The 26152-nt window shown below is 48.5% G+C and overlaps 1 protein-coding gene across 3 annotated transcripts in view; it reads left to right on the top strand.

Annotated features, from left to right (window-relative positions):
* The window catches only part of HSD3B7 (hydroxy-delta-5-steroid dehydrogenase, 3 beta- and steroid delta-isomerase 7), a 54679-nt gene extending 37468 nt beyond the window's left edge, over positions 1 to 17211 (top strand). For all 3 annotated transcript variants that reach the window (XM_083584216.1, XM_083584214.1, XM_083584215.1), the window contains 5 exons: positions 4714 to 4857; positions 9541 to 9649; positions 11925 to 12024; positions 13347 to 13509; positions 14228 to 17211. In XM_083584216.1, coding sequence (XP_083440342.1) covers positions 4714 to 4857; positions 9541 to 9649; positions 11925 to 12024; positions 13347 to 13509; positions 14228 to 14652 — 941 coding nt within the window. In that variant the 3' untranslated portion in view covers positions 14653 to 17211. The remainder of the gene's footprint in view (positions 1 to 4713; positions 4858 to 9540; positions 9650 to 11924; positions 12025 to 13346; positions 13510 to 14227) is intronic.
* Positions 17212 to 26152: the final 8941 nt, after the last annotated feature.

Below are 26152 nucleotides of genomic sequence, written 5' to 3' on the forward strand. Positions count from 1 at the left end.
GCGCAGCTCTCCCTCTCTGCTGAAGCCAGGAGAGTCTTGCACTCCTGGCTTCAACAAAAGGAACCCGAAGCCTCCGGAGTGCAGTGCGAGTTCCCGCTGCGCTCCAAAGGCTTCAGGTGGCTATCCCTGAATCCTGGAGAGCGAGAGGGGTCGGTGCACACCGACCCCTCTCGCTCTCCAGGCTTCAGCGAAAGCAACGCGTAGCCTCCGAAGCGCAGAGGGAGCGCTCCCTCTGCACTTCGGAGGCTTCGCGTTGCTATCGCTGAAGCCAAGGACCCTGCATTCGCTCCATAGGACGCACACACATTTCCCCTTAACTTTTGGAGGGGGAAAAGTGCGTCCTATAGAGCGAAAAATACGGTAATACAAGCAAAACGTCCCTCCTGATGAGGTGTGGGCAGTGGGTGGCAACACCAAAAGTTGGTGAAGTTGCATGGTCTTGCTTCTCTGCTTTGGCAGGCTCATTGTGGCAGGGAGTCCCAACACCTCCCTGGTGGTGAGCCCCATCTGCCTTCTTCCAAGCAGATTGCTGCTTATTATACCTGTAAAAAGTGGTCTTGCTAATGTGAAGGGGATGGGGGGGGCGGAATCGTCTAAGGCCATTCGCAAGGCCTCTGCAGGGAGAAAACGTGAGTTTCCGTGGATGTCAACAAAGCTAGGGGTCGTTTATGGTATGTGAAAGTGATAGGAATAAAGAGGAGACTTCTGTGAACATGTGCAAAAGTTTATTTTCCTTCCCCACTAAGGCCCCATCTGCACTATTCATTTCAAAGCAGTGTCATCCCACTTTAAACAGTTGTGGCTTCCCCCAAACAATCTTGGGAACTGTAGTTTGTCAAGGGTGCTGATAGTTGTTTGGAGGCCCACAGAGTTACAGTTCTTTTGAATTCCTTGACAAGAGGGGTTAATTGTTAAGCCGCTCTGGGAATTGTCACTCTCTGAGGGGAACTCTTCGGCACCCTTAACAAACTACAACTCTCAGCACTACAGTTCCCAGGGTTCTTTGTTGGGAAGCCATGACTATTTATAGTGTCATGATGCTACCTTGAATGTGTAGTGCAGCTGGGGCCTAAGAGATGCTTCATGTGCCACATTTTTCTCTTTATCGGAAAGAAAAAAGCTAGGGTGTATTTGATATATGCTGTGGATTAGCAACTGGGAATCCTTGGGCCAAATCTGGCCTTCTGCCAATTTAGAGGGGAAAGGGCTAGAAAGAAAGTGGTACCTTGCAAGAATATTAATTCGCAAGCAGCTACTTTAAGTAATAGGGGCTGAGGCATTTCCCATTGCCAGGTACTACTCCTCGCTCCAGTCTTTGTGACCAGGACTGAGTGAGGAGGGAGTGAACCAGTGCCACAACTTTTGCTTTGCTCAAGAAGCCAGTGCGGAATATGGATATTTGTTCCTGCAATGAAACAAACGCTTCACCGTGTGTGGAATTGTCTTGGTATATAGGAGACGTTTCGTCACATGAGGAGCCAATGCCCGCAATCCTGGGGGCCAGGAAATACCCTGAGAAGCGGCTTTGATGCTGCTAATGCGAAGCAGGCTTCGGCCTGGTGGTTGCCAGGATGGGCGACAGCTTAGGAGCTCAGCTGGAGCCACTCGGAGCACCTTCTCCTCCCAAAAATAAAAATAAAATAAGAATAAAAAGAGTTGGGTATAAATAAATAACTGGGAAGGGTGGGAATATGACTCTAGTCCCTTCCCGGATGCCTCCTGTTGACCTCTCCTTGGTAATGGCTCTTTCAAGTTCAAGAGAATTGAGTTTCCAGCACCACATTTAGAAGGGAAAATGATTTTGACAGCCAGCTAAGTGACAGGCGGCCAGAAAGCATCTGGGCAGGAAGAAGCAGAGAAGCGGGAAACTGCCTCCTGTCAAGGCCTCACATGACGTAAAGGGAGGCAGACAGGAGTGAACTGCAAGGCCCCAAGGTCCCTGGGTGAGTGGGCAAGCAAGTTGATGGGGACAGGAAGGGCGACGGATGCCCTGGCCGTTTATTCCTGGCACGTGTTTCGCAGCAGATGCCATCATGGCAGGATTTCCTGCCTGCGAAATGCAGGAGAGAAAGAGAGGGAGGCACTTGGTGAACTTGGTGTAACCTATTAGATCCCGTTCCTTCCTGTTCTCCCTGCCTGCCACATCTCTCAGACCTGTTGCAAGGCTTCAAAAATTATCACAGATAAAACCAGCTGCCCAGGAAAGAACACCAAAGTTCGCTTTCCATCCCGTGGTGGTTAGCCTGAGAAGCAAGTGGATCTTGAAGGTGACAATAGCCATAATAGCTGTTGCATTTAAGATATAATGTCATTTCACACGGCATACACCGCAAGTGTCTTGGCAAAACCAGGACATCCCATTTTTTTCTTGCAAGTGGCTGCCCTCTAACTGCAAATGGCTTTTCCAGAAGGATGAGTTGGCTCATGTGCAGCATCAGATTTCTTTGTGAAACTGTTCTCATCTGTCTTCTTGTATTCATTTATTTTTTTAATTGTTCTACACCGCTAGGATATTTGCTAATGTTTGGTGGTCTGTCAATTTTCCAAATAGAATTCTTGTCTGGTATGTCCTCTAAGCTTTCTGTGACAAGCCCCATCCACATGTCCCTTCAGTGTGACCAAGGCTGTCCTTGTGGCATTTTTAAAAACTGCTCCTCAAACTAGACAAAACAAAAGTGGTTGTGAGAGGGGCCGATGGCTCAAACAACACTGTTTCTTGTTCCAAGGAAAACTTGACAAAACAACATTAAGCCCAGGATATTTTTGTAATCTCTTGTCACGTTTGCTTATATGATGACCTTGCTGTGCTGAAACAAAGGGAGAGGCAGAAGTGTTTCAAACAATACCTTATTATCTTAGTGCTAATCCAATTGTGGGGCCGATTGGCTAATACCTGTGACATCAAGAACACCTCATATATATATATATATATATATATATATATATATATATATACACACACCTCCCTTCTTTTTATTTTAAATGTATAAGGTGGGACAGGCTGCACGTATTATGCGATACTTTTTGTTTGTGAAAGCAAAAGTAAAGAATGCCTGAGTTGTGCAAGGAAGGTAGTTTGGTGGCTAACTTAACTTTTGGCTCCTTAAGAAGGCTTGACTTTGATGCAAATTGTAAAGCCAGCAAGAAGTCGATCTTATGCCATGCCTGGCTTTGACTTCCTGTTGAAATGTTGAATATGTTCTTCACTCAATAGGTGGGCACAGTAAGTAAAGAACTGGAGTATTTCCCATGTTATGGGGCAGCTAAATATGGGCCTTGTGGGGGGTGTTCTTTCTAGAAAGTTTACCCTTCTGGGTGTCCAAGTGCAGAGGAGACCTTCTGAGCTGAGAGTGGGTCTGCAATTTCTTGCATTTTCTCTTCTCCATGTTATTCTCTCTAGGAAACGTGGGGCAGCAGAGAATGGTGCCAAGTGGTGACAGTGGTGACGGTGTGGTTTCTACCCCCCCCAGCTTTGCCTGGACAAAAGACAGTGCTATTTCTAGGAAGGGTAGGGAGAAATTAGATTCAGTTTGCATTTAAAGGCAAAACTGCTTAATCCACACTTTCTAAAACAATGTGCAAACCGAAGCACAGCAACCGCTTGAAATTCACACCTCTCCGAATTTTGCAGTGCAGTTTTCCAGCCAAGTAATGTGTACAAATATGTGGATGTTAAGGTACACATATATTAATCAGAATGACATGCAAAATGCATTATGTTAGGGGAAGTTGCTTTATAAAGATGTGTATATCTTTATAAAGATGTTCCATATCAAGGGGGTATATTAGGAGGCTTTAGTTGTCTGTCTCGGGAGACAGTGGAGGAGTGCGTCTTGGGAACTGAGAAGATAGCAATAAAAACACTGTTTAGTTTTCATGAGGACTTAAATAATAAATATGTCCACAAACCAATGTGGGAATGATGAGAGCTAAGCACCAAGATGTGGAAAATGAGAAAGAGAAACAGAAATTAACCCAACCCTCTTTCTGGGATGAGGCATTTAATTACATAGCCAGGTATTTGGCTTTGTTCTTTCTCAACAGCCTGCCACTTGCGGTGCTTATCACTCATAAAGGAAGATTCTCCTAAGCTGTCTCAACTCATTCAGTATGCAGGAATGCCTCGGTATTGCCACAGGGCGGAAGTGGGAAGGTTTGCCTTCAGCACACAACTGAATCCCCTCCTGAATTCAGTGATGCAAATCAAAATAGAAATTTGCCCAGAGGCAAATTGCTGAAACACATCGCTGTTTCCAAGCTCCGGTTTTGCATCCAACGATATGCTTTGCATGTGTAGAAGATCCCTGTAGCCTCCAGGCAGCCCCCGATGTTTCTATTTGGGGCGTGCATAAGGACAGCTGTGGCTCTCAATGATTTTCCAATCGTTCATATGGGCAGGGCTAGGAGCACAAAGTCCTGCAGGGTCCCTGATGCCGCCTTGCTTCTCCTCCCTCTGTTGGGGGCAGGGAGGAAGATGAGAAGGGGAGAGACGTGGACCTGTTTGTGTTTAGTATGTTCTTTCCTAATTAAGAAACCAAGGTAGACTTGATTACATGGGTTTTTTGGGTTGATGGATTTGTCCCCGGTTCCCTGCTACCACCATTTCTCTCTGACCCAGGTAGCAACCGAAAGTTCCAACTCACCTCTCTCTCTCTCTCTCTCTCTCTCTCTCTCTCTCTCTCTCTCTCTCTCTCCTCGTTCTCAAAAACGAAGTGACTCTGATCCAGGGCGACATCAGCAACCTGGAGGATGTGAAGGCAGCCATGAAAGGAGCCCACCTGGTCATCCACACTGCCAGCCTGGTGGATGTTTGGGGCAAAGTCTCACCTGAAAAGATCACTGCGGTCAACGTTCAAGGTAGGAATTGAAAGACTACCCATTCAGCCTCTTTCCTCCATGGTCCAGAGGAAGTCACCCTGCCCACTACAGGACCAAAGAGAGCACCACAACGGCCTGGTTCACACATAATGCTAAGCCATGGTTTGTTTCACAAACCATGAGTTAACCGCGAGTTTGTCAAACAAACCATGGCTTGTTTCTCCAACATTTGTTTTGTTCTTGTCTTGTGGAGTTTAGTGAGTGTCCAGGGTGACTTCAACAAACCATGGCTAAGGGAATGGTGCTGGGTTTCCATATAACGCCAGGCTGTAGTTATAGCAAAACAAGCCATGGTTTCAGATTGTGGTTTGTTGGCAGCAAGGAAACCATAGGTAAGCTTCTGGCAGGGTTTCCACATAATAATAAGCCATGCTGTAATAAACAGTCTCATAAACCACGGTTTAGTGTTATGAGGCAAGCAAGATGGGCAAAGCTACTTGTCAGAAAGGTGGCTGGGGAGGTTGCTCAAGCCAGTGAACCAGGCCACGTTCCAGAGGAAGGCCTTCATTTCCAAACCAAGAGGTGCTGGGGCCAAGCATACCACAATGTATTGTCATCCAGCCTTGACCTGACACGGCAGGGCTCTTCTTACCCTCTTACGTTACCAAGGAAAGGTCTGGATTTTTAAGAATCGCTTGATGGGAAGTGCTAATATTTCAGCCTGTCTTTCTAGAAGATAAAAGCCAAATATTTTGAAGGGAGCAACGCCAGCTTTTGCCAAATTAATAAATCTGTTTTTCAGGAGGCTGGCGGGGGTGGCTGAAGACTGTTCTGTGAAAAACGTAATAAGAAGTGCTAAATAAAATTGCAATGGAAAGGAAAATATTACAACTGGGAAATTAGCCTTGCTGTATACAGAAGGAAAACAGAAAGATTTCTCTGAAACAGTGCTGTTAAGCCTTTCCAAGAACTAGCTGGCTAATTCCTCTAAAGTAGGCTTGGGAGACCCTGTGGCTCTCCAGCAGTTGCTGGACTCCAACTCCCATCAGCCTCAGCTAGCCTGGCCAATGGACAGGAATGCTGGTAGTTGGAGTCCAGCAATACATGCCAGGCTTGCAGGTTCCCCAGCCTTGCCCTAAAGCAGGGTTTCCCAAATGTGGGTCTTCAGCTGTTTCTGGACTACAACTCCCATCATCCCTAGCTAGCAGGACCAGTGGTCAAGGATGAGTGTTTCCAGGTTCAGGAAGCCACTATCTCATGTGGGTCTCCTGCCCCACATCCCGGAGGCTGAAGAACAGACTCTGGTTACTTAAGGGGAGAGGCAGTTTCCCTCTGTGTATGCTCAGATACCCTCTTACCATTATTGCAGCTTCATCTTTTTTCAGAGGCTGAGCCCTGGTGCCACAGGCTGGGGATCAAGCCTAGCTGGGAAGCATGGCCTGTGAGGCCACAGCTCAGTAGTGCAGACTACACAGGTTGCATGCGGGAGGTCTCAGTCTGATTCATAGCATCTCTAGGAGGTGCTGGGAGAGACTTTTACTCTTACCTGAAACATTGGAGAGCTGCTGCCAGCCTGTGTAGGAGTGGGGAACCTCCAGCCCATTTCCCCCACTCAGGAGGTCATGGAGGGGCGGGTTAAATCCTGTGTTGGCTATGCACACCCATTCCCAACAGAGAACATGGGCACGTAGCCAAGGCAGCAGGATTATACTCCCTGCTTGTCAGGGGGGTTAAATCCTTCTGGGAGCAAGATTTAATCCTCACCCATCAGCTCCTCAGCAGGCGTTAAATCCTGGATTGAGGAAGGGGTTCACATGGAAATCCCTGCTAAAACCGAGGTTCCCCTCCACCCCCCAGCTTGGCCTGACTTGATATAAGGCAGAATCCAATGTCCTTCTCTCTCATCTCTGCGGCAACTGGGTGGTACATGAGCAAGTCAGCCCCTGAGCCGAGATGCTCCTTCCATTTCCCCCCTTTGGCTCTACATCAGATGCTCCTGGCTGAGGGCGTCTGGAGAGGAAACAACAGGAATGGATTGCCACGTTTTTAAAGCACCATCACTCATCCTTTCCTTCTGGCAGCCTAAGAGGAAAAGCTGTGTCCTGTCCTGTCAGACCTTCCTATTCCACCAAAATTTAATAGCCGGTTCTGACTCCATGGCCCCAAAGTGGCTGCATTTGGGGTGGAGTGTTTGTTTGTTTGTTTCTTTGGGAAAGGGCTTTGAGGTTTTTGGGAAAAACCCTCTGTCAGTTACAGATGTAAAACCAACCAAGGCAGAGATGAGTCAGGAACAAGGATAATAACGTCCATGTGTGGGCATTCCTTTTAATTTATGAACGTCCGCCGCATTTGCCAGGGAGTAAAGAGGCCGGCAGGGAGGGCCTGTGAAGTTTGGGGTGAAATTCCTGCCACTACATGAGATGCAAAGGCCAAGTCTCTATATATTTCAACATTTTCTCTCACAGGCTAAAACAGGTGCTTGTTATTGCACAACAGAAAGTGGGTTGATCCCCTTACACAACTGTCAGGTATTCTGGAAGAGGATGGGTTGAGAACCAGGGTTGGGGCAGGGTTGGTCTTGTTTTCCAGATGATTTGTTGTATTTCTCTCCCCCACCGCCTTCTTTTATCTGCACAACAACACTCTGAGGTAGGTCGGACTGAGACAGGCTGGCTTCATTTCGCACATAAGGCGAAGCCAGACTGTGGCTTAGCGAGAATGAGCTAGTGTTAAGGTACAGTGCTACCTCGGTTTACGAACAGTCCTGTTTACGAACTACAGTGGTACCTCGGGTTACATACGCTTCAGGTTACAGACTCCGCTAACCCAGAAGTAGTACCTCGGGTTAAGAACTTTGCTTCAGGATGAGAACAGAAATCGTGTGGCGGCGGCGTGGCAGCTGCGGGAGGCCCCATTAGCTAAAGTGGTGCTTCAGGTTAAGAACAGTTTCAGGTTAAGAACGGACCTCCGGAACGAATTAAGTATGTAACCAGAGGTACCACTGTATTCGGTTTACGAACTCCGCAAAACCGGAAGTAGTGTTCTGGTTTGCAAACTTTACCTCAGTCTACAAACGGAAGCTGAATGGTGGAAGGGCACTGGCGGCGGGAGGCCTCATTAGAGAAAGCAGGCCTCGGTTTAAGAATGGACTTCTGGAACGGATTAAGTTCGTAAACCGAGGTACCACTGTGCTTGAAAAGAAAACCGCAGCTGCTTTGCTCCTCCCCTGGTTCTGCGTCCTGTGTGCTACCCGGAGCTGAGCCATGGTTTGGCACCATGTTCTGTGGAAACACAGGGTTGTGGTTTGTCTTGCTACCATCAAACCACAAGCTTGTCACCAAGGTTTGCTCCTGGTTTACCAAGTCGCTGACTGGCTCGACACCGGCTAATGGGGTTTCACAGCTGGGTTTTCTAGCCTGACCTTGTTCTAGCCTGACCTTCTCACCGTGACACCATGTTGGCTCTTAACAGAAGAGGGCCCAGAGTTCCACATCCCAGCATCCCTTCCCTTCCCAACACCAGCTCTCAAGGGACCTCATTGAGAAGCTCTGTGGTGGCGGCAGGTCTCTGAAAACCCTGGGAAGTCACTGCGGGCAGTAATTGCGGGCAGTCCTGAACTAGATGCACCAACCGTCTGATTTGGTACGCTTCCTAGGACAGTGGTTGAGTTATAGGGACCCGGGACACACCATTGTGTCTCTCTCTTCCCCCAGGACCCCCAACTCCCAACCTGCCCCAAGCCACTGAATCCTGGTTCCAAAAGCCCTCTGATATTTCCACCCACAGTCCCACTACTCTCTGATTGCCTTCCAGCAGGGGCGACCAAAATGCCCTTCCCTTGCTGTCTGCAGTTAGTCGCTGTCTCAGGGGATGCAGTTAGGACATTGGAAGAGCCTTGCCAGATCTCTCTAAAGAGCTGCAGAGTACCATCTCCCACAGTGGCCAGTCGGATGCTTCCAGGAAGCCCCCCCCCCCCAGGACAGGAAGGCAAGGGTCCTCTCCCCTTGCCGTTGCCCAGCATTTTGTACTCAGAAGTATACTGCTGCCACTGATAAACCCACTCTGTACATCTGTAGTTGACATCGTACAGGCATGGAATCGATAAAAGCTGAAAACCTTAGCTTGCTTTTTTATTTTTAAAAACAAGTTTCTAGTACAGTGGTACCTTGGTTTACGAACTTAATCCGCCCCGGAAGTCCGTTCTTAAACCAAGGCGTGCTTTCGGTTGTCAGGGTTTCCAGCATGGTCTAGAGCAGGGATCAGCAAACCTTTTCTGCAAGGGGCTGGTCCACTGTCCCTCAGACCTTGTGGGGGACTGGACTATATTTTGAAAAATAAAATAAAAAATGAACGAATTCCTATGTCCCACAAATAACCCAGAGATGCATTTTAAATAAAAGGACACATTCTACTCATGCAAAAACACGCTGATTCCCGGACCGTCCATGGGCCGGATTTAGAAGGTGATTGGGCCGGATCCAGCCCCTGGGTCTTAGGTTGCCTAACCATGTTCTAGTGGTCAGGGATGATGGGAACTGGAAGGGACCATGATCTGTGCCCCTCGGTTATGTGGGCACCATGGGGTTCTTGGGCTGGCCGAGACGTGTGGCTTATGTGTCTACTCTCTCCCTCCCTCCCTCTCTCTCTCTCTCTCTCTCTCTCTCTCTCTCTCTCTCTCTCTCTCTCCTTTCTCCCCTTCTGTTTTCTATCATTTTGGCACAGGAACTCAGAACGTCATTGAAGCATGTGTGACACAAGGAACTCAGTACCTGATTTACACCAGCAGCATGGAAGTGGTGGGGCCCAACGCGAGGGGCGACCCCTTCTTCAGGTACGTGCCTCACCTGGGGCTTCCGGCATCTCTGCCCCGGCTGCCTGTGCTCCAGCGTGTATTGCTGGGCTTCCTTCCCCTTCCACAGCACAGACCTGTCTCCTTCTCAGTCTGTGATTAAGGGCAGGCGAGTTCTTCCTCTAACTTCATTTTTCCTTTAGAAAGCCCACCCATCTTTCAGAACTATAGGTGGTTCTCTCCCCCTGCCCCCTTTTAACCTTGCAACACCCCTGTGAGGTAGGCTAGGCTGAGCCAGTGGGAACTGCAGCCATCCTATCACTGGGAGGCACTTTCGAAAAAGCGATGTGCCTAAAGCGCTTGTGTTCTCTCTCACACACATACACACCCAGAGCCCTGATATCCACAGCAGGGAGTTCCCTCTGGCTTTGGTCCAGGCCAGCAGTGGTCCCCCCCCCCCCCCGTGCAAGGGCTTCCCCCGTGCCCTCCCTAGCAACATCACAACAACACATGTACACAGCAACGGTAACCCTGGAGATGGGCAATGGAGATATATTATATATAACAGCGCTCCCTCCATGGCAATATTTTGTTCCTGTTTCTAACACTGTGCATGCACCATGCATTTAAAGAAACTTCCCCTGCCGAAGGATCCTGGGAACTGTAGTCTGTTAATGGTGCAGGGGATTATAGCTCTGTGAAGGGAAAACCACAGTTCCCAGGATTCTTTGAAAGAAGCTTGGATGGCTTTAAGAGAGGATCAGACTCAGTGGCTCTCAATGGCTATGTCCTGCCTCCACAGCTGGAGGAAGTTCACCTCCGAATGCTAGTTTCAGGGATTCGCAAGAGGGGGAGAGCGCAGTGTTGTGCTTGGGTGCTGCTTTCAGGCTTCCCATAGGCTGGCCATGGTGGGAAGAGGATGCTGGAGTGACCCAGCAGGGCTGTCCTTCCATTCTTAAGCCTTGCGCAGTTTCTTGAATGTGCTTTAAATGTACGGTGTGTGGATGCAGCCTAAATTGCCACTTCCACCAAAGCAGGAGATTGGCAGTTTCTTGTCGGCAAACATTAAATCGCTTCCTTTGTCTGTAAACACAAAACGTCTCGGTGCTGAATATTTTGGCCCGGGGCAAGGAAAGAAAATGGAGAAACTCAGACAGCTGTCTGGTATGTGTGTGTGTAAGGAATGGGACATTAAGCACCCATAATCCATCCTTCTCGAAGAGTGCTGAAAACATGCATGGATTCCAAGTTCCCAACCTTTAGAGGCCCATTTGCAAATCTTAAAATGTATCATAGGCACCAGAGAATGCTGGCTTTACAGAGGAAAAACTGGCAATGCCTGAAACTGCCCCTGCCCCTACAAAACAAACAGATGAAACACACCCACCCACCAAAACAACAACACACACAGACAGAAAAGCAGGAAACGTCTGCAACTGAGCAATTCCTAAAAGCCAAACTCATTTAAAAAAACAACATTAACTAGGGAGGAATCATAGAATTGTAGAGTTGGAAGGGACCTAGAGGGTCATCTAGTCCAACCCCCTGCAGAGCAAAGGGCACCAATTTGGGGGACCCCCAGGTTAAACAATAGCACCTCCCTTGGATTCTCCCACCCCTACCAGTCACAAGGAAGCTTGTGATGTCCATGTGCTGCAATAAAAAAAATGCCTCCGTGGAATGATATGATGGAATTCTGGGGTGGGTGGTCTTTGTGGGGGGTGGGATTTTGTTGTTGTTGTTGAGGAAGTGAGTGAATAATCAAGTAATAAGTTCCAGCTTGCAATAGGAACTGGGAAATGCTGCAGCTTTAATGCACATTTATTAAAAGGTATAAATAAATGCACATTAAAGTTGCAGCGTTTCCCACTGTGCTTTTGCAATGCTGGGAGAAACAATACTCTTCCTTCTACCTGTCTCTTTTAAGATGCAGGCACCTTGCCCTGCACTTGACAGTGGCCTCTGCAGTGGCGTAGCGTGGGTTGTCAGCACCCGGGACAAGGCAAGTAATTTGCGCCCCCTAACCCGTGGATTTGCGCCCCCTAACCCGTGGATTTGCGCCCCCTAACCCTAACCCCCAGATGTTGCGCCCGGTGCGGCCGGCCCCCCTGCACCCCCCACGCTACGCCACTGGGCCTCTGTACCATCATAGCACAGTGCATTGGAGTTAATTGAACAAAACTGAAGTATATTGAGGTACATTATTTTGTAGCAGAGACGGAAAGGGATGGGGCTGGCAGGTGGTGCTTCTGGGCTCTCTTTTTTCTACATTAAAGTATTGGGTTCTGATTCCGTGGCTTGTTCCTCTTCTTTGCAGGGGAAACGAAGACACCAAATATGAGGTTGTTCACACCGAGCCTTACCCGGTTAGCAAAGCCAAGGCTGAGCGGTTGGTCATCGAAGCCAATGGACGAGCGGTGAGTCAGGCTCCCCTTCAGCCCAGGTTTCGAATGGAACAAAGAACCTTAAAAGGACTAACAGATTTATTAGGACATAAATGTTCAAGAGCTAAAACCCACTTCCCCAGATCCGTGGCATGAACCCTTCACCTCTGTCGGCCAACTAAGAACAATTTATACATATTCAGTGGTACCTCAGTTTACGTACTTGATCCATTCCTGAAGTCCATTCTTAAACCAAATCCATACTTAAACCGAAGCGTGCTTTCCCTAATGAGGCCTCCCGCCGGTGCCCTTCCACTGTTCGGCTTCCGTTCGTAGACCAAGGTAAAGTTCACAAACTGGAACACTACTTCCGGTTTTGTGGAGTTCATAAACAGGACTGTTCGTAAACCGAGGTACCACTGTAATGATGTAGGCTGCTGTCAATGGAAGTTTATGTGCCCCAATAACTCAATTAGTCTCTTACAAGAGTTTTGTGGCCTCTTAAAAGTGCAGCAAGATGTCCCCTCTGCAGTGTATTTACGACACTCTTAAAACCCACCCTTTCTCTCTACCCTCTAATGAGCTTGAGTGCACATAGCATTTCCGTATCTTTCTGATAATCCTGTGTGGTAGCGTTATTTAGTCATTCTCGTTTTGATTTGTATACGACGGTGACCATTCCTGCTGCATTCACCCTGGTTCACTTGCAGGGTGTTTACTTCTTGTTAGTCATTCGCTTGGGACGTGGGTGGCGCTGTGGGTTAAACCACTGAGCCTAGGGCTTGCCGATCAGAAGGTCGGCGGTTCGAATCCCCGCAACGGGGTGAGCTCCTGTTGCTTGGTCCCTGCTCCTGCCAACCTAGCAGTTAGAAAGCACGTCAAAGTGCAAGTAGATAAATAGGCACCGCTCCGTCAGGAAGGTAAACAGCGTTTCTGTGCGCTGCTCTGGTTCGCCAGAAGCGGCTTAGTCATTCTGGCCACATGACCCGGAAGCTGTACACTGGCTCCCTCGGCCAATAAAGCGAGATGAGCACCACAACCCCAGAGTCGGTCACGACTGGACCTAATGGTCAGGGGTCCCTTTACCTTTTACCTAGTCATTCGCTCACTCTGCACCTTCCAAACTGCTTAAAAAGTCAAGTTTCTTTTTTCCAGAGTGGGTTTGTTGCAGCTAGGGGAGACAGAGCCCTTTGATCCCCATACCTCAACTTGAATCCCTCCAGCAAAATGCTTGACCACCCGGAGGCTCCTCTACCCCACATGCGTCACAGTGGGGGGTGGGTGGGAAGGGAGCCAGGTCCTTGGTGGCAGGGAAAGCTAACGGGTTTTCTCCACCTCCTCTTCTGTGCCACCAGGTGGAAGGAGGGAAGCAGCTGGTCACTTGCGCTCTCCGGCCGACTGGAATCTATGGGGAGCACCACCCACTGATGAAACAGTTTTACGAGAAAGGGCTGAGCACCAAAAAGTGTCTTATCCGAGCCATCCCAGCCTCCACTGAGCACGGCAGGGTCTATGTCGGTAAGTCTCGCATGCACACTGTGTGCCCTTCTTGAACTGCAATGTCACCACGAACTTCAGATGCCTTTGCACGCACTCCCTCTGGTCCTTTATAGCCAAAGCCCCAGAGAAGCAAGATGGTGTTGCTGCTTTTTATCAAAACAAATCTTTCCCTCCTGGAATGCTTTGCTTCTTTACCCATGACTAAAGCAAAGCAAGAACACCAGAGCCTGTGTATTAACGTTTAGCAGTCGGACCTCTTGAATTCTTTTTCCAAGAGCAACAGATAAACTGCAATGGGGATTTGTAAATTAATTTGTGTAAGCATTTGGACGTGGCCATTTCTGGGCCTGCTTTTTATTAGTTTGCTAACCTCTGCTAGAGGGCGATTGGCTCACAAGGAGAAAATGTGTTTAAAAAAGTGGTTTTCTTGAAAGAAGATCCCTTTGATCTCCTGTAACTTAAATTACGAATTTATTTTTATTTCCTCCTTACAAGGAAGGCTGAACTAAGCCCTTGGCAAATGCACAAGCAAAGACTTGCGTGCTTACGGACTGGATGCTCAGTCAGACCAAAGCACTCTTGAGTCAGTGTCCTGATGACATTCACCCCTCTTATTGTTTATATTCCTATCTGTAGGATCTCTCTCTCTTGCCCATTGCATAGGCTGCTTTAGCGATCCTGTTTCTCATTCCCAAGTGTTTCTCCTCTCTTCCTCCCCCTGCCAACCCTTTTGCAGGCAACGTGTCTTGGATGCATCTGCTGGTGGCCCGGAAGATCCAGGAGTCTCCCTCGACCGTTTCAGGCCAGGTTTATTTCTGCTACGACGACTCACCTTACAAGAGCTACGAGGACTTCAACATGGAGTTTCTGGGCTCCTGCGGCTTCCGCCTGCTGGGCTCCCGGCCGCTGCTGCCTTCCTTCCTCCTGCGGTTCATGGCGCTGTTCAACGCCTTCCTGCAGTGGCTGCTGAAGCCCCTGTGCAACTATGCGCCCATCCTCAACCCCTACACTCTGGCTGTCGCAAGCACCACCTTCACAGTGCAGACCAGCAAGGCCAAGGAGCACTTTGGCTACCAGCCCCTCTACAGCTGGGAGGAGAGCCGGGCCCACACTGTGAAATGGCTCCAGGAGATCGATGCCCAGAGGGATGCTGGGAAATGAGACACGGGCCGTGTGTGCGGGGGAGAGGGACAGGGGAGCCAGGATAGAGAGGGACTCCCCCCTCGCTCCCCAAAAGCAGCCTAGCCCTGGGTTTTGCTTCCACTGGAGCATCCGAGTACATTTTCTCACACTCCTGCCGAAGATGTGTTTATGATACCCGTCAAGAGTAATTTCATCTCGGTAGACTCTGGATTACACTATTGGTTTAATCCTTGTAATTACTATTATTTATTCGTCACTTGCAAAGCACTTAAAAGGATGACCGGGAGAGGGTAGAAAGAGGAACTGATCTGCGGGGAACCTACTCCAGGATTTGGCAGCAACCACTTTCAGTGAGAGTGTGCCAGTTCTACCGAAATCTGTTTTGAATGTTGGTTAAGCATATAGTTTTACTTCAGGGTCTCCAGTGAGAGCTGTGTGCTCCACTAGTGGCTGTCATCCGTCAAGGTCGGTAGGGGGTTAAGCAGGAGGCTAACATTAGAGGGCGCCAGAGGCAATGGCAGGCAGAGCTAAGGAATGCTAGATTGGTCCTTATCTTCCTACCTGGTGAATTTTACAAGGGCAGCCCTGAGACTAAGGAGAAAGAGGACGCTGCCAGCTCAGTGCCACCTTCTGGGCTGGTTAAAAGAAGGCAAGTTGGTGGGGCAGGGCTTCCCTTTTGCCCTAATGAACCTGCCTCCCCTGGTGTTCTCTTGCAGCAGAGCCTCCAATCTCAGTCTTAGAATGACTTCTACGATCCAGATCTTGCTTGGGCTGCGTTGCACATTCCAGACTCCCTCTCTGATGGGAGTCCTCCTCTTCCAGAACCACTTTTCTTCGTTCTTATTCCATTCCCTTGGCAGTCTTTATTTTCAGTGTGCTACAAATGAACGGCACAGTGGGTCGGGGAGGGCTGTGTGCAATTTCATGCTGCGTCATTCCTTTCCTGTAGCAATGTGAATCCCTCTGAAGGATCCTCGATCCATTCCGCATCGCCATGATCCCATTCCAGTTTTTTCTTCCTACCTCAATTGCCACTACCCCGCCGGTTCCAGTGCAGTCGGGATCCAGATCCATGTTTTGATTTTCATCCAGCCTGTCCTCTCAGTGTAGGACTTCACTTAGCATGACATATGATGCCATGATTTATTTTCTACTTTTTGCGGGGCTTGTGCACTATGAATATGACTGGAGAATCATGGCGGATTTTTCTTTTAAAAAAACAACACACTACTACACTGCGTGGGTGGAGCCCAGATGCCCCTGCCTACAGATTAATAAGGGACAGAGCTAACAGCCTCCCTGATTCTGACTCTTTGCCATGTGGTTTTACTCCCCTCCTTTGAGATTTGACCCAGGCTCATTTTCCTGAAACGTCCTGTCAAATGCAGGAACTTGGCAACCTCGCAGGATCTAAGGATTGACAGCATTGAATAAAAGTGACAAAGGCACACAACACACTGTTGCTGGGCTGGACAAGGTGCAGGAAAGCCCACTGGCAAAATCCTTAACAGGGAAGGCGAAAGTGTTTTGGACATGTTTAAGTTTAGATGATTTGAAGGTTGGGGGTGAATAGGAATTGGTGAGGGGCAGGGGTGAGTCTGTTCAGTTTGCACTTCCATGCAGAGCTTAATTCCTAGTTTCTGAACCACGATGCAAACTGAAACACCGCTTTCCTTTAAAATTTACACGTTTCTGAATTTTGCGATGCAGTTCTCATAGTGTGCACAAAAATGAATATTTAGTGTAGACAAGGCACAAAATGATATTGCGCTGACGGAAATTGCTTGCAGAAAGGCATGTATTAGTAGGGGGGGACCCCCACAAATTGATTTAGAAATGGGGCATCCTGAAGGTTTTAAAAAAGAGAAACTGAGATTGGTGGAGCCAGCCATCCCTAGGGCTGATAGAGGCAGATAAAATGATTTGTGACATGAAGCCAATCGAAATAGGTGTTTCTCCCTCTTTCGCAGTTCAGAAATTGGCTGGAGACTGAAGAGAAAGCTGTTTACCACACAGTGACTTAATTAATTGATGGAGTTCACTGCTCTGTCAGTAAATGTGACGCCTACTCAGTTTATATCCCGCCCTTCCTCCCGAGGGAGCTCAGGGCGCCAAATCAATAAAAATATAATTGAAAACTTTCTAAAACCAGCTAAAAACAAGCACATTCCTTTAGCCAGTTATCTCAGGGTTTATCATTCAGCCATCAAATGCCCGGGTAAAGAAGGAAGGCTTTTAAAATCACTGGCTTAAGCTGGCTTTTTAGAAGGGACAAGGCAAATAGATGGCAGATAGGGCCGCTGGTCACAGGGGTTGGAAGTGGGATGTCCCTGGCTGGCAGAGATTGCTCCTGCCTTGACGCCCTGCCCATGGGCTCCTCAGAGCAATCATTTCTGGGCTAGACGGACCTATCCATTAGCACGACTAGCTGCCTTCCCCCTGTAAGAGCATTGCTGGTGCTCAACCTGGGCTTGGTGAGGATGCCAGCCTGCTGCTCCCGCTGGCGAAACCAAATAATAATGTAGAATGTATTCCTTGATCAAAGTCTTAATTATTATAAATAAATACATTGAATTCAGAGAACGAGTTTGGCTCCTATTTTCCCTCCTGTCGTGTCTGTGGGGAGCCTTGGCGGGGCCATGCAGAGATTGGTCGTAGAAATGGTAGAATGAGAATTCTGAAGTCCGTAGGAGAGCTCCCTCCCTAAAAATCTCTTCCTCCAGCAGTGCTATAAATGATGTGTTTATGAACAAGGTAGGAATTGTAGGCATGTGGAAGTTTTCAGATTGCCTGGCAGATAAGACTCATGGCTTGTGAGCAGAGGTGAATAATATCAAGGTTAGAAAATCCATTGGACACGGTTTATATGCCTTTAAAAACAAACAAGCCATGTTTGCAGTCTACACTCCAACTCCCAGCAGCCCCAGGCACCATGGCCAGTGGCCAGGCATGATGGGAATTGAGGTTCATGTTGGCCACCCCTGGTATAAACGGATTGCACCACTCCCTGTGTTTGCGAATACCTTCGGTGGATGCGAGAAGCTTCTTGGTGCATTTTGATCCCTCCCAAGTTCTGTGAAGAGAGAGGTGCCAAGGGAAAACATCAAAAGCTGGTACTTGTCCAAACGAGGCGTACATGTGAATGCCTTTTGCGTTCAACCCAGGTCTCCCAGAGGATCAAGCTAGCTAAGTGAGCCTGAAGGGAATGTCGATAGTGCTGGTGAAAATGATGCCATCAGAGATGGGATCTGCCAAGCTTGTGCAACTACCTTTTGGAGGGGTTAATGTTTGATGAATAGCCAACCATCGGTATGTCTCTTACCACAGACATTCCCATAGCATGTGATTTATATCATTAAGCAAGTTACACTGTCTTTAGCGGTATTCCGCCCTGTTCATTTCAATCGGAAGGAAAAACACTGCAAACGGGTGTAGAAGGAATCAGCTACATAATCGTTTGTGGAGTGGAAGCAGCAACGCCGACGAATACTGATCATCTCTGCTGGATTGATTTGCATTTTGGACATGGGACCGAATAAGTGCGCACCAGAAACTTCTGTTTCTGTTTTGGTCAGAATTCTCCATCTCTAATGGCAGGCACCCATAGACACAGTCCTACAGGCAAGCTGAGAGCTAATGGAGGATGGACATTTATTTAAAATAATAATTCCTGTACTAGTCCATTACATGTTAAAATTCAAGCCCTGGACTTTGTGTATTCTGCAGTTTCCTGAGAGCACAGAAAAGTGAAAGAACATGCAAAGCTAGCTCCCTGAGAATCTGATTATTATTATTATTATTTAAAAGAGCATGTTTCTGTCCCTCACCGATTGCAAAGACTTTGCTTGAAATTGTGTGGATGATAGCTGTAAATTCTTGGGTGCTAGAGGTGGCTGAATAAGGCTTCCAGCGGCTGGGAACAGGGCTCCAGAGCCCTGCGTAGCTCATTGATGAGGAAAGAGAGAAAATATTGCAAAATAAGAGAGAGTGCAAGTACGATTTATGCGGCTTGCAAAATTGGCTTTGCTATTTGACCCTGATGTGACCTTTCATGAAGAGAACCCACGGCCCTCTTTCACTATAAAAAGAATCAGTAAGGCCTTTTTTTTGTTCAGTGGGACTTGCTCCCAGGTTACTGGCTATGGGGCAGTGACCTTACACACAGTAGCTTTGTCCATAGTCCCTGGTGTCTGGAGTGATGCCTTATTGATGCAAATTGGGGGATTTGGGGACATTTGTAGGGAGACATAATTTATTATTTATACCCCGCCCATCTGGCTGGGCTTCCCCAGCCACTCTGGGCGGCTTTCAACAAAATATTAAAATGCAGTAATGCATCAAACATTAAAAGCTTCCCTAAACAGGGCTGCCTTCAGATGTCTTCTAAAAGTCTGGTAGTTGTTTTTCTCTTTGACATCCGGTGGGAGGGCGTTCCACAGAGCGGGTGCCACTACAGAGAAGGCCCTCTGCCTGGTTCCCTGTAACTTGGCTTCTTGCAGTGAGGGAACCGCCAGAAGGCCCTCGGCACTGGACCTCAGTGTCTGGGCTGAATGATGGGGGTGGAGATGCTTCTTCAGGTATACTGGACTGAGGCAGTTTAGACAAGCAAAGGAGGACCATTTGCTACCATGAGATGTAAAGGCCGTAAGTGGGGGGAAATAAAAAAAAAGTCATCTGAAGTCATGCAGGTTCAGGTGTTGCCATGGCTGGTAGTTTGTGGTGTGCCTAGGAACCATTCTATGGAGTCTGATAAAACTGACATAGAAGAACTTGAAAAGGGCTATAGCTTTCATTGTCATGGAGACATAGCACAAGGGATCCAGCAACCAGGATTTTTGTTTTTTTGGTACCTGATACACGCCCCCTCCAACCCCCAATGCCTGACTGCCGGAGCCGCCTTATAGGACTACTGATCCCTACAGACATTACTGCTCCAGAATAAACTCCAGAATAAAAAGGCCTAGAGCCTTGAAAACAAGTCAGGAAAGCTAGCTTTGCATCTTGAGAGTTTTCAAGATAAGGTGCTCATGTTCATCTGATGCATGTTCACTTTCTTTGAAATGAGTGGGACTGGATGTGCACATTTCTGAGGCATTTGCTGGTAGCTGGGATTTCTTAGCATCTGCCCCGCCCCCTTTCCCTCTCTTAGAGATACATGTGACAAATGAGAGAATGGGGGGAGGCTTACGAAGTGGGGTGCATCTCTCTCACACACAGGGTAGCTGCTCCAGTCAGTCACCAATTGCTCAAAGAACAAGCAAACTTTTGTCAACAGTCTTGGAGCCCAGTGACCGGGAGGTGGGGGGGGCGGGCTGACCTCTGCCTCCCTTCTTCGCCCCAAGAGGGATATGGAATGGAGCGTTTGGAAACCAAAATTGCAAATGAAGCAGAACTTGCCCACTGCAGCAACAGCTGACAAAGGCGCGGTGTGGCGAAGAGGCCTGCTGTCATTCCATCTGCCATATAGCTCCAAGGACGCTAAAAATGATACTATTGGCGTGAGACGGAGGGAGGAGAGGACCCCAGAGAATGCTCTTCTTCTTCCTCCAAGACAGGACTAGTTCCACCCAAAGAGCCAAGACGGATGTCTGCAAGGGGCGCCACGTAGACCCATCTGCGGAGGAAATGTGCAAGCCCTGCGCACTGCAAGGCCACCAGGAGGGGGTCCTGGAATGCGTGCCCTGTGAGGCTGCATTGTTGCCCCACTACACAAACACACACACACACAATTTTTATTAATTTTTCTGTTTTACAATTTAGAATACTCATTTAAACATCCTTAAAATATCAATGACTTCTCTTTCCATGGTTCATTTTGCATATCATAAATCCCTGCACATTTTACAAAAAACTAAACCATTCAGTATTCCATCAAAACGTATTTACACTGTTGGATTTATCTTAATGCTGCCAATGTTTTCAAGTGTACACATCCCCCCCCCATATATTCAATAAACATTTTCCAGAACGTATGTTCTTCTTGTTCTCTTATTTTATATGTTAAGTCTGCAAGCTGCGCACATTCCGTCAGCTTAAATTGCCATTCTTCTTTAGTTGGGACCTCAGTCGTTTTCCATTTTGGGGCTAACGAAACAGGGGCCGGAGTAGTGGCAGACATAAACAACCTTTTTTGACACCCGGAAATTTCCGCCTTTTTGTTGCCCCACTTTAAACGGTCATGGCTTCCCTTAGATAATCCTGGGAGCTGTTGTTTGAGAGTTGTTAGAAGGCCTGCTATTCCTCTTAAAGGTAAAAGGTAAAGGGACCCCTGACCATTAGGTCCAGTCGCGAATGACTCTGGGGTTGCGGCGCTCATCTCGCTTTATTGGCCGAGGGAGCCGGCGTACAGCTTCCGGGTCATGTGACCAGCATGACTAAGCCACTTCTGGCGAACCAGAGCAGCGCACGGAAACACCGTTTACCTTCCCGCCGGAGCGGTACTTGTTGATCTACTTGCATTTTGACGTGCTTTCGAACTGCTAGGTTGGCAGGAGCAGGGACCGAGCAACGGGAGCTCACCCCGTTGCGGGGATTCAAACCGCCGACCTTCTGATCGGCAAGTCCTAGGCTCTGTGGTTTAACCCACAGCATCACCCACGTCCCTCCTATTTCTCTTACCCTGCTACAATTCCCAGAATCCCCTGGGAAGAGGGACTGAGAAGGCGCACCCCAAACATTCTCTCTTGTGGCTCCAGGGGGACTGTTGGGCAGTTGTGGTGAGCGAGTTCTCTTTCGGGGCCTCGCCTTCTGATCTTGTTATTCGGGGTTCTTCCCGAGGGTTCCCCACAGCAGGGATGCACACAGAGAGTGCCAGGTCTCGAACGGCTCCAGTGTTTGGCATGGCCGAATGCTGCCCCTTAGTGGCACAGTTTGGCCAGTGTCTGGCTGCTTCCAGGTTCAGCATCGTTCTCTCATCGTTCCCAGGAGAAGAGTTTGCATTTCTTGTCCACTCTCCGAGAACAGAGGAGAAGCGCAACTGGTCCAGGAAGCCCTGCGTTGGTTTTGGGAGGGGAGGCGAAAGGGGAAATGGCTCAAAGGCCGTCAATAAGGCGTAGTCAGAGATAAATGCTAGGTCAACTCTGGCTGGACATCAAGTAATCTGCGCACTGCCAAATGTTATAGGGTGGGGAGTGCCATCTGTCTCTTAGCATTTTCCCCACCCACACAGGAAACTGCAGGAGTCCTGACATTTGGAATATTTAACTAGGACATATTGGGTGGATATCCACACTATTTTTGTGGAATGTAGCCTGAAAGAACATGGATTCCTGGAGATCTTGGTTTTTATTAATTACCTTCAAATAAATCCAGTTTCTAGACCTCATGAGCAAGGACGCTGAGTTTGCAATAAAAACCCACCCTATGGAGGAGGGCTTGCCCCTTGGGTTATTTGCCTCTCCTCACGTAGCCTCCAGCCTTCAACAGATTATTATTTGGTTGCTCCCCCCCCCATAAAAGTGATTAGGGATGAAATGTGATCACCCCACAGCTGAAATAGTTGGAAATGGGTGCCTGTTGTACCTGCTGAAACTTCCTTCTTAGAAAATGTGTCTAGTGGGCTGAGTCAGGCCCACTGTGGCCCTAATCCAGACCACAATGAATGTGCCCTAGAGCAGACCCAGCTGGCAAGGGAACTGTCTACATCCCAAAGGAAACATTTCCATTCCCGACATCCAGTGTGACAGATGTGGGGAACCTTTGGCCCTGCAGGTGTTGGTGGACTACAACTCCCGTCAGCCCCAGCAAGGTTGGACCAACGGCCAGGGATGATGGGAACTGTAGTCCATCAACACCTGGAGGGTCAAAGGTTCCCCATACCTGCAATAGAAGCTGATGGGATTTCATGTTTATTTTATTTTCCTAACTCCATATAAAGATTTAAGAGGGGGCATACGTAACCATCCTTCCACTGCTGGGATCCTGGGCTATACTTGAACCCCACCCACCCCCAATTCTTCAACAATGTTGCAAAGTGAGGAATAGAGAAATGTTTTAAAAGGTTTCTCAGGGTACAGGATCATGCACTGGGGAGATACCATTCATGTGCCTTAGAAGCTCTTTACAAAACTCCATCCTTGTTTATCCTTCCTGTTTCCCATATGGAGAGCTGATTAGTCTTGCTTCTTACTTAATGTGAAAAAAGAAGAAGAAAATATTAGGCGATAAATATTTTGTAGTGTGTAGCAACAATCCAGCAGCCATTGGCAAGACGATTTAGAACGGGAGATCGCCTCTAGGGCGTAGCTTAGCCCAGCTGCCCGGAGGAAGGAAAAATGCAGTCAGTGTTGACAAGAGGAATCGTGTTCGAATCCTCCCTTGTGCCTCTGCCTCATCCTCCCCCCAAGGGAAGGGGGTAGGTGTGCCTTTGCTCGGGAGCTCAAATCTGCACCGGGAGGCCTATTACTCATCTAGCCTCCCCCTGCAGCAAAGAGATGACACAACCCCACCCAGGCTCCTTCTGCTCCCTGCGGAGAAGAGAGAACAGATTGCCTTGCGCTCCCTCGTTTTGTGACTAAGAAGAGAGGTTAACTAAGGTTGCCTGCTTGCCAGGAAACAAACAAACAAACAAACAAACAAACAAACAAACAAACAAACAAAAAGCAGCTGCCCTGGTCTGCTCCCGAATTTTTTCTAACCTCCCAAAATCGGCAGGTGAAGCTGGTCATGACGACATGGAGACAACGGCTCACATCTGGGCACAGCTGCAGATCGCGTTGCTGTTAAGGGGAGAGCTATGGGGCTGGCTGAAAAGCCGAGGCTTGGGGTGGATTTGGAAACCATGTATGGACCGCTCCATCCCTGATGGAGGTTGCTGTGGGTAGCACAGGCTCCCGGTTTTATTGGGGTGAGTGGGTGGGAGGCTATCAAAGCAGGATGCTCTCAGTAAGACCCTCTCTCGGATTACCCTTGGCACTGTCAAAACACTGTCAAAACTTGTCCTCTTTCTTTGGAGTGCAAGGCAAGCACAGGAGGCTGGTCTATCTTGACACGACTGCCTGCTGATTCCATGCTTGGGGGGTTGGGGTACCAGGGCTGAGACGAGGCTCCAGGACTCAGCAGTGGGGGCCCTGCAGTCCTGAATTTGGAAACCAGGCCCCTGTTGTCACTGACCCTAGATAGCTCAGTTGGTTAAGGCATGGTGCTGATAATGCCAAGGTTGCAGGTTCGATTCCTGTATGGGACAGCTGCATATTGATCCGCAGGGTCCCTTCCAATTCTGTGATTCTACATTGATGCTTTCTGGAAAGTCCTGTCACTTTCCCCATGGAAAAATCGCTCTTTACTGCTGAATCGGAGCAAACATCAACCGGGTTTTCCAGAGATTGATGTTTGCTCCGATTCAGCAGTAAAGAGCAGGTTTTCCCAGGTAAAGCAATGGGGCAAATGGAAAACCGGTCTGATCCATGCTTTGCTGCTTCTCACCGAAGCGTCCTGTTTGCTCATGAGGTGCCAAGGTTTTGGATTCATTCTCTATCCCATCTTGTACCAGTTTTTCAAAAACCTATCACCCTCATTATCTCCTGGACACTAGGGTGGTCAACTGCCCAGAAAAAAGCCCTGTCTTGCTGTTATGTCTAAAAGCAGTAACCTTGCCCACAAAAAAAACCTGGCAGTTAGCATTAACCCCTGCTTACAGCTGCACATTTGAGCTGGGGAAGAGAACCATACTGTCCCAGACACAGCAACGGGAGTTGATTTCAAAGTTGGCAACCTTTGCCGGCTGCCTATTACTGGAAGGCTGCTATCGTTAAAGCAACTCCTATATAATTCAGCCTTTCCCAAGTTAAAGCGCTAACAGGAAGTTTAAATAAAATCTCTGTTATGAAGAAGGCAGCCACAACAGCTCCTCATGCCCCCAGAGGGTGGTGTGTGTGCTTGTATGTGTACCAAACAGTTTGAGGATTTTTTCCCTTCTTCTGCTGCTGTTTGTGTTTTGATTTGCAGCTCTAATTCACTGCCAGCCACCAGAGGGCAGCAGGACATCATTGACTGCAAAAACCACTACATTAAGAAACTATGCTCCCAGGCAGCCTAAAAATAAAATCAAGACGGAAAGGAGGGAGGGAGGGGAGAGGGGGGGGGGGGGAGAAGAAGCAAGAGAATATTTTTAAAGTACGTTTATTAAAGCCAGAGGGCAGTAGGTCAGGATATATGGGAACAGACAGAGCGCTGCGTGAATGTGATATCGTGTAAGGAAGGAGCGGTTGGAATGAGAGTGGCTCAGGATGTTGGGGGCCGGGCTCACCGTTTGACAGCTTGTATAACTGTCTGGAGCGCTGGCCAGGGAGGGAGCATTCGCCCGCCAGCTGCTGCACCTGCCCCCCTCTCTCTTTATTATTATTTGCGTTTGTTTGCATCTTGGGGGTTTAAGATGCAGGAAGGAAAACAGCCATAATCTATTGCAGGCATGTCCAACAGGTAGATCGTGATCTACCAGTAGATCACTGGACGCCTGCGGTAGATCACTGGTAGATCATTGGCTCCTTTCAAAGAAGCTGAACAACTGTGGCTCCCCTAAAAGAAGCTCAACATTTTACCTCCTCCCTGAAAAAACTCAACAACTTTGACCCAAACCCCAAAAAAGGGGGTAGATCACTGCCAGTTTGTAGCTCTGTGAGTAAATCGCAGTCTCTTGGGAGCTGGCCACCCCGGATCTATTGAAACACGGCAGCCATTCAGAAGAGCGCTTGGCTGACCTCCCCCCCCCCCCATTTGCTTTCTTTTAGCAAGGGTTTGTTTTCTTCTGTTCTTCAAGGGCCCTGAATTCCTCTTCTCCCTGACAGTGAGAAGCACGTCGCTCCCCCCTGCAGGACCTGTGCTTAGGTCCTGGGGTTGGGGTATGGTGCTGTAGGTGTTGGGTCATGGGAAGAGTTGCCACGTTTCCCACCTCCACCCCAGCAGGGTCTCTGTGCCTTTATAATCTTATGTGTGGCAGGCAGACAACCAACAGGTGAAGCCCTTCAAACTGCTGTGTCCCCATGCGGGGGGAAAGCGCCACGCCCTGAATGGCTATTTGCTGCAGGACGGCGCAAGGCCTAAAAGGCAGAAAATGGAAGCGTTCATCCCTGGCTTTGTGAAGCAGTCGAGGGGAACCTGTGGCCCTCACAAGGGGAACATCTACATTGGAAACACTTCTTGGTTTGACACCAGTTTCAGCCTGCGCCTCTGCTAGGTAGAAGGCAAATAGGGAGGAAGGAGGTGAAGAGAGATTGCATCTCACAAAAGCAGGCAAAGCAAAATAGAGGTTTGCAAACCGCTATGGTCTCCCCTTTCTCTTTGCAGAGACATTCGCTCTGTATATAAAATCTCACTTTTTCTCTCTGTGTCCCCCCAAAGCCAATGGAGATGTGATGGGCCTGTACAATATTAGGAGGCTGCTGTGCCCCAGAGAACAGAGGGCAGAGGTTCAGAAGAGGAGCACCCCAGTCTCTTGGCAGTCGCTGAGCGGCTTGGCAAACCAGCCAGCAGAAATGCCATTATCTAATCGGATTGCGTGCTAATCGGGTAGGGTGGATAA

This window comes from Podarcis filfolensis (assembly GCF_964270895.1).
Source record: "Podarcis filfolensis genome assembly, chromosome: 13".
In the NCBI taxonomy this organism is placed as follows: Eukaryota; Metazoa; Chordata; class Lepidosauria; order Squamata; family Lacertidae; genus Podarcis; species Podarcis filfolensis.